The sequence below is a fragment of the Antedon bifida genome, chromosome 1 (assembly GCF_963402885.1).
Source record: "Antedon bifida chromosome 1, ecAntBifi1.1, whole genome shotgun sequence".
Taxonomy (NCBI): Eukaryota; Metazoa; Echinodermata; class Crinoidea; order Comatulida; family Antedonidae; genus Antedon; species Antedon bifida.
The window spans coordinates 24,003,890-24,012,760 of NC_136226.1; the positions used below are offsets into that span (position 1 = coordinate 24,003,890).

The 8,871-nt window shown below is 32.6% G+C and overlaps 1 protein-coding gene across 1 annotated transcript in view; it reads left to right on the forward strand.

The window, feature by feature from the left end:
* Window positions 1-8,871, forward strand: part of LOC144835508 (receptor-type tyrosine-protein phosphatase eta-like) — a 49,464-nt gene that overhangs the window by 40,182 nt on the left and 411 nt on the right. The window contains exons 17-28 of the mRNA XM_078690592.1: window positions 160-306; window positions 838-970; window positions 1,435-1,502; window positions 2,651-2,759; window positions 3,914-4,024; window positions 4,514-4,595; window positions 4,886-4,976; window positions 5,154-5,230; window positions 7,117-7,251; window positions 7,543-7,668; window positions 7,908-8,056; window positions 8,668-8,803. Of these exons, the coding sequence (XP_078546718.1) occupies window positions 160-306; window positions 838-970; window positions 1,435-1,502; window positions 2,651-2,759; window positions 3,914-4,024; window positions 4,514-4,595; window positions 4,886-4,976; window positions 5,154-5,230; window positions 7,117-7,251; window positions 7,543-7,668; window positions 7,908-8,056; window positions 8,668-8,803 (1,364 nt within the window). The remainder of the gene's footprint in view (window positions 1-159; window positions 307-837; window positions 971-1,434; window positions 1,503-2,650; window positions 2,760-3,913; window positions 4,025-4,513; window positions 4,596-4,885; window positions 4,977-5,153; window positions 5,231-7,116; window positions 7,252-7,542; window positions 7,669-7,907; window positions 8,057-8,667; window positions 8,804-8,871) is intronic.

Sequence of the window (8,871 nt, forward strand, 5' to 3'; positions counted from 1 at the left end):
CAGCTGTTAGAGCTACCCTTCTAAAATAAAGTTGAATAAATAAAATAAATAAATAAAGTTGAATTGATGTTTTTATTACCTGTATTGACGAATACGCTATAGGCCTACTAGAGTACAAAACTCGTAGGTGTCATTTCTAAAGTTTATTTTTATTTCCAGCAATTGTGTATGACCAACAACCAGAAAGCTTTGACCGTCCAAATGTTACCATGATGACCTGGTCACAGGCAATAGTACAAGATCCTATACCAAAATACCAAATAAGTGACCCAATCGAGTATTCTGGAATTAGACACGACAATGAGAGTAAGTAGGCCAGATCACCGTATAAAGCTTCATTTACACTTGTTCAATTTCCCTTGTTAATGAGATTAAGTAGGCCAGATCACCGTAAAGCTGCATTCACACATGTTCAATTTCCCTTGTGATATGTAAGCTAAGCCATGAATGACGAATCTACTACATGATGAGATTATTATGTTTGGTACAAATATGTTTTTTACTTCGATTTTAGTTCGATGATTGATCGTTACAATAATCATCGGAGCTAGGCCTACTACAATCACCCCCCCCCCCCCCCCCACGGGCCACTATATCTATCTATTTATAGAAAGAGATGTCCCGTCACTGCTGTTAAAAACAAAAAATCGTCCATCTTTAAGACGATTGTCGATCGTTACCATCCTAGTATAATGAGACTTTCGGACCTCCATCACTTCTATCCAGGTTTCTGTTTTGCTAATACAATGTGCATAACTGGAGTCAATATTCTAAATATAGTCATTTAAATATAATATGTAATTTCCACCTAAAATTAATAATTGTATTGTTTCATAGATCAAAAATATACAGGTTCATTACGAGTACAAAGATCAACAAAAAGCATACGGATTATGATTGGGAGTGATTCATGTTCAAAAAAGCGACATGTGTACTGCAACGGCCCTCTATCCCCGGGCAAGACATATGTGTATGTATAAATAATTAATTTAATTAATCAAATTAACTATGAATATGCACTTTGATTTCTAGAATGTCATTCGATTGATTTTTGGAAAAGAGGAAATATAATTAATAGGTTCTCTCTCAAGTAATCTAATTAAAACATGAAAAATATAATAAATTTAAAAAGCATATTTTTCAAGGATGGCCAAACATTGTAAATTATTGTATAATAATTACTGGCTAATAAACTTTAAATAAAATCAGGAAGTGTAAAGAAAACAATTCAATTGTTGATATAATTTCGATTTTATGAAAGATAAAAGGAATATAATTGAAACAATGTTAGATAAAGATGTTGTTTATTTGTGTGTAATTCGTGTCTTCGTGGCGATGCAAAAAAAAATAGTCTTAATGGTCTATTAATTACAAATTGGTGAATCATGTTTATTAGTGTATTTATACTTCCGAATTGTGTGTTTATCTTTACAGCTACAGCTTCAGAGCATATTCAGAAGCTGGGTACACGGATACACACTTTTCTTCACCGATATCACTACGTGAGTTAAATAAATTGTCCACACACTATTTGTCAATCTATCTAAGTACACATTGCAAACGTTGATTCTCAACAGCAGATACAGCTAACTATAAAAGCAACAACAATATTTTCTTTTTGAATATTTAGCCTTTACGTCAGATATTTTACAGTGAATAAATTACAATCCTTATATTTCCAGGTTTGTCTGTTCACACAAAAAATGAGTAAAACCGTTGTGTAAGGAAGACGCAATAAAGCAATAAAAGTTGTTCTATTTACTTTCCATGTAATTAATAGTGGTACAACTGTTCCTCAGTAGCTCTTTTTTACTTGTTTATTTGGGAGATAAATACATTGTTAACAAATAAATCTAAATTAATGTAAAACCACATAAAACTCATAACATCTATGTAACTTACTTAGCGTATCAAAAATAACATATTGTTAGTAATGTCATCATCTAAAGACTTAATTCATGATGACAGATTTTATCAATAACTTAAGCCCTTGTTCTAATCAAATTATCTATTTGACGTAATTTTACTTAGAATTGGCAACTGTTAAAATATTGTATCATTCATTATTAATGTTTCACTTTATTCCGAATGCTTTTGGGAGCAATGATTTTTGTATAGGCCTAATCCATACTTAATTTGTAGGTTATGTTATTATATTTATTATTTTTAGTGATTGGAAATACTTGTTTTACAGATTGAAACAACTGGGAACAAATGTCCTAGTGAAATTCCCATTTTCGGGGTTGGGGAGAGAGAAATAATTAGGCTACTCTTTGCGATAATCATATTGCTTATCATAGGATGGGATTTGCAATGTTGAAAATAACATTTTGACCTACATGATACGCCCAAGCCCGTCCAGGATTTTTACAGGGTGGTTATTTTTACTCGAAAAGGAGCAAATTTAAGCGTAAGCAACAGAACAAACAATATATCTAGTAAATGATCTATAGGATTGGACAAAACAGTTGTCATGAGTTAGGCTTAGGCCTATTTACTAGCACTTCGCTGATGGTCTCTCTTTGAAAAGGGCACTCCATGAAAAAGGAGGGGAGAGCGTTCTTTCGAGCTCCCGGCTACAGCGGTCTAATATGTGATGCGAATATTATTTAATTAAAACATTTATTTGTTTGTTTTTTCTGACACGCAGCGGAAGATGATGGAATGCTGATCATTGCTGTGCTGTGTGCCCTCATCGTACTATTAATTGTGGTCATTATATTAGTGGTCATATTCCTACGAAGAAATAGAAAATATGGGTAAGTCATTTTGTTGCATCGTATTTTCTTTAAATTTTCTATTTACAATAACACTTTCTATTGTATTGTCAAAAGAAGGTGAGCCTACCGGATACATAGGTCTACATGACTTGGGTCAAACGTTAAACATGTGTATAGAAATTGTTCCACAGACAAATGCAAATGATAGCTACGAACATACTTAGGTAATATACTAAGTGTATTTCCAAATCAAAGCGAATGAACTAGAGTAGACCTACAGTATTACTCTAATATTAAATAATAATAATCTAGCTAATATTAGATCATAATCTAGACATTATACAATCAATGTTAATATCAGCATTTTATGCAACGTTATTTAATTGTAAATAAAATAAAATAACAATGTTACACGAAGAAGTATGTCTATTTAAATGTATTGAACTTGATAATCAGGAAACTATCTGTCATCATTTGTCACGACAGTGATTAAACATAAGATGATTTTCACATGCATCATTCCAATTATTTCTATAGTTATTTTTAGATAGCGTGTGATGATATGTAACAACCACCATTGTGTTGTTCTGTCGTCATGATTTTACCACTTTCAGGGATTTCGGACCAGTGCCAACTTTTCTATTAGAATTAGGGTGTCAATATTGTTTACGTACCGGTATGTGGTGGCACATAGAAATCGAAAATATTCACAAAGGGGAGGGGAGTATGCAAACGGAAATATGCATTAAATGATTACTAATAACTGTAACTAATTAAGAAAATATACTGTGATTCCTAAGTTGATCGAAATTCATGGTACGATGAAAACAAGTCAGATTATAAGGGGAAGGCTGAATGAGGTGGGTGGGTGTATGGATGGGCATCTCTCTGGATCCACTACCTGAATATTTAATTCTATAAAGCTATTCGATATTTGGTTTGATTTATTTGCATCTCATTAAAAACATACACAATTTATGATACAAGATAAAAATATATATATATATACAATTTAAATTTAAAAAGACAAATACATGCAGGATAGCCTATGAATGTGGGACTTATTTCCAATAGAGTCCTCATTAAAATACATTTCTCATATTCGATAAGCAATAATACTTTTTTAGTATTCTTCTAATAGTAATATGTTAGATGGTATAAAATAAAATGTTGGGTATTTTTTTAATATACAGTCCTGATAAACCACTGCTTCGTCGATTATCAACACATTGGTCATGTAAAGACGACCAGGACAGTCCAGCGACGCCATTGGTCAGGTGTCCGAACACAAAGAAGTACAGTCGGTAAATATCACATTATTCTCAATTCATTCTCTATATAGGATGTTGCGCTTTAATACTGAAAATGCAATGGTGCTTCTTCTTCCCCCTGGCATCATGATTGTAACTGTCTTCTTAATTATTAAATCCATGCCCATCAGATCATCTTCCCAACGTATAGTGGACAAAAAAGAGCTTCCTAACAAAATTACGTCTTCACATTTAAAAATTATTTTACTCAAGCAGTTTCTCTTTTCAATCATGATAAATCATCGTATTTGCGTTATTGCTTCCCTGCCTTATGTTTTGGTTGTTGTGTTGCATATTTGTGTCCACCCCATTACTATAATTGATGTGGTGTTTCTGTCTTGTTTCTTGTTTAAATGATATTTAATGTCTATTTCATTGTTAACTATTTTACATTTTATCGTTCGTTTAAAAGAAATGAAAGAATTAAATGTTGATTGAATATGAATGATTGTTACTGACTGATTACAATTGTTTACATTGTAGACCGGTAGCTTTATCTGACTTTTGTCATGATTACCATGAAATGATAGCGCATACCCATTTTGGATTTTCACAGGAATATGAGGTAAGAACGATGTTACTTTTTATTTAGTTAATATAGATAAAAATGATATAATTAATTAATTTGAAACGATGAAGATGAGGAAAGGCACATAATAAACTTGATTTCGATATAAATTCCAAATGAAATTTGTAGTGAAGAAAAAAATAGAACAATAAATGGAAAGTATTATTGAAGTATAATTGAATAAATTGTGTGAAAAGTCCCTCATCTGCCAGTAAGTTTGCAAAACCAACACGATTTATACATTATGTTAATTTTGAAATAATTTTCTAGTTTTCTTTTTACTTTAGTCCATACAGAAAGTTGGTAAGAAGTTAAGTTGGAGCGCTGCAGTGTTACCAGAAAATGTTGTTAAGAACCGCTACTCAAATATATTACCTTGTAAGTATTGAAAACCTCTATCAATCAAACATGTTACTTAGTATTATCCTCAATTTCATGGTTGAAAAATGTACGTACAAAATGAAAGAAAACTTTTCATCACACGCCTAATATATATACAGTTATATACAAAAATTGCAATCGTTAAATAATGTAAAATGTTACTTTGGATTTTAGATGATCGTACACGAGTTAAACTCAGTTACATAGAAGGCGAAGAAGGTACAGACTATATAAATGCAAGTTACATACCCGTGAGTAGAAACAACTTCGGTCTATTTTATGATATAATATTTATGTTAATGATTAATGTTTTTAATAGTACAGGAGGCGTAGACCTAAACAAGGTCAGATGATACACACAGCAGTAATACTATGTAGTGTACATTCAATCTGGTACCAAACGTCCTGTTCATTGACACATTGTATATCGTGTTCAGGAAAACGACAAAGTAGGCCTACTACAAACGATGAAGCACTAAAGGCAAATTCACATTGACAAATAAAATAAAAAGGAGAAATAAATCGATCTGCGTAGGCATCATCATCGAAAAAAATAATGTTGAATAGGCCTAGAGTAGGATTAGCCTGATAAGGATTGGGTGAAAGAAGGGACCAGCCCCTACTGCATAAACTAATATATATAATATCATTATTAGAGAATATGCTACGTCGTTAGTACAATACGATATCATACGATATAAGTAAATATTACACAATTGTAACAAATTAAAGCAAATGCTTCACCTTATTTGACTGTTCGATCCGACTGTAAGCAGAGCTTCTTCAGAAATGACGTGTCCATTGCTTACGACGCTATCCGGATGTTGTATTTTAATTTTTTCGCGGTTTTTTTTGTCCAGACGTTAGCATTTTGTCATAATTAGACTACATATTTCCTTTTTATATGGGTAATACAATTTACACTTTTTTCGCGAAGCAAAATTTAAAACGTATTAATAATACCAAAAAGTAAAAAATATAGCTATATTAATTAAATATTTTACATAATTAATCACATCACGCAGACAAATAGGCCTACCAGACGTAAAGCAAAGGAACCAATTATCAGTAAAATTCAACAAAAACGTCTGGACAATCATTAGTGGCCTATAAAACCGGAAATTGATTATATGCCTGTATAAGGAGAGCGTCGTTAGCAACATTTAATGTTTAAGCTCTATCATGAAAGGATTAACTACAAAAATAAAGGTTCTGTAGGCTAAGTACGTTTGAAGTATTTACTTAAACTTATGCTGAAACTGCCAAATTTACTTCATTGAAAGTCTATAGGCTTAATGTAATATTAATATTTGGAAACAATTGTACAGTATTTTGATCATGAAATCTTTTGGGAAGAGAGCCATGGTTGTTAATAACAGAAGACCTATACTTTACATCAATAATTTATATTATTTCCGGTTAAATTTTTGTATAGCCCTCATAACACCTGGTTTTCCAGTCAAAAATAATTATTTAATAATTTGCATTGACAATTATAAACTTGTGACGTTCTATTAAAGTGGATCATCGGGAAACGGTATTCTGTTGAATTATTCCATGGTTAAATGGTACAACCCTGTACCCTGTGTATTTTAGCATGACAGCAGGGTGAACTTAAACAGTGTTTAGGCCTCCTTTGATATCTCTACAATGTTATTTTACAGCATGGAAAAACTATTCCTCCATGGTTACAGTATTGGAAAATATGTGATTGAATAGTGTTGATATTTATTATTTGTTATTGTATATTTTTTATCACTGGTTATATCATGTGACAAACGACAGAGAACGGTGTGGCACGACGCGGGTTTTTCAAATGCTGTCAACAACATTACGTTTTAAGCTCTGACTACACCATCAAATTAGTTTGACCAAAATAAAAAAAGTGTGATGTAAGGTAGTGATTTGCCCAACATGGTAGTGATATGACATCATCATGTCCATATAAGGGCACGTCACATAAAGTTTGATAGTGTAGACTACTTACGTCAATTTGATTATTTGTTACCATGCAACAGGTAACTTTTTCAGTGTTCTCATATGTAGCCTACTTATAAAGTACAACATTATTTCGCATACAGTAGGGCAAACATCTGGCCAATTTACTCATTTAATTATTATATATAATTTATTACAGGGGTTTACATCACCGAGAGAATTCATATCATGTCAAGGGCCACTACCAGGAACAATTGCAGATATGTGGAGAATGATATGGGAGTTAAAGATTTCAAACCTTGTCATGGTAACGAAGCTTGTAGAAAGAGGGAAGGTATGTCTAAGTAGTATCTATAGTTAAACATCATTAATGAAAAAGTAGGCCTACTTTAAAGTATAACCACACAATTATAATGGCCCGATTGTAGAAGTACAATATTTTGTCCAGTAATAGGCAAATTATTTAATACATTTTCAAACCACATGTGACGCCTGCATTATCGGTCATAATAAGCCAACTAACTTTGACAATACATACAGCATAGTGGCCTTGCATAAATGAAAAATATAAATAGGCCTATAATAAATTTATTTGTAATGTTATAATAACTAAATTGGATTTCAGGTACGATGTGACCAGTATTGGCCAGAGGACCACAAACCCGTTTTCTTTGGTGATGTTATTGTGACAATGACAACAAAAACAGAAACAGAAAATTGTTGGCATGTCCGAGAATTTATGATTCAATATGTAAGATTATTATTTTTGTAGAGAAAATTAGCTATTGTTGCCAGTAACACTAAATATGAGGGTTAGAGTTACACTAAACATTGCTTTTAGTAAGTATGCCTAGTGCCTAAATGCATAGGCCTAATAGATCACTAAATCTTGCTTTTCTTATGTACCTAAATCTGGCTGAAACAATATGCTTACCTTGTAGTCAAATAAAACTACTTTATTTTCGATCTTCTATTTTATTTTGTACACAGGGTGCTAAAACTCGGAAGATAAAACATTTCCATTTCTTAGACTGGCCCGATCATGGTGTGCCAGACACAGGTTCTCCGTTAATTAGGTTCATTCAGATGGTGCGGCTACACATTCCAGACGACAATACACCGACACTTGTTCATTGCAGGTAGGTATAATAGATAAAAGTCATTCAAATAATAACAATTTATTAAGTTCTATCAATGCGCCAAATTATATTTTCTTCGTAATTTGTGGTGAGTTTAACCAACTCTACAGAATAGATTTGAATTTTTTACTAGATATCACCAGGCAAGGCCGTAGCGAGAGGTTAAAACAGACGAAGCAAAGATGCTTTAAATATAATTATTAATAAAATATATGACGATTTGTGCTGAGGAATTGGGGTGGGTGGTGAAAATTTCAGACGAGGCGAGCGCATTGTCTGCCTCATGCTGCCACGGCCCTGCACTAAGGCTCTGTTTACACTATCAAACTGTATGTGACAAAAATGTGATGTGGACATGATGACATACATTAACACTACCATATTTATGCATATCACTACCATATTTGGACACATCACACTTTTGTCAAACTAGTTTGATAGTGTAGACAGAAATTTAGGCATTCAAACTACTACAAAGCATCACTTGGGTAAACGCCATAAGAATGACAACGGTTTGTTTCTAATCATGTATGCAGAAGTTATCCGATTTGCAGTATACCACAATAAATAAAAGTATTAAATTTTGACTATTATGCTTTATCATTATATAGTGCTGGTGTAGGTCGTACGGGTACATTTATCTGCCTAGATCGATTACTCCAACATATTGAGGAACATGATCATGTTGACATCATGGGCATTGTCTGTGAGATGCGTTTTCATCGTTCTTTTATGGTACAGACAGAGGTAGGAGTATACACAGTACTGCGTACTAGATTTCGACATCGAACGTGTAATACTTGTAATATAGTGTA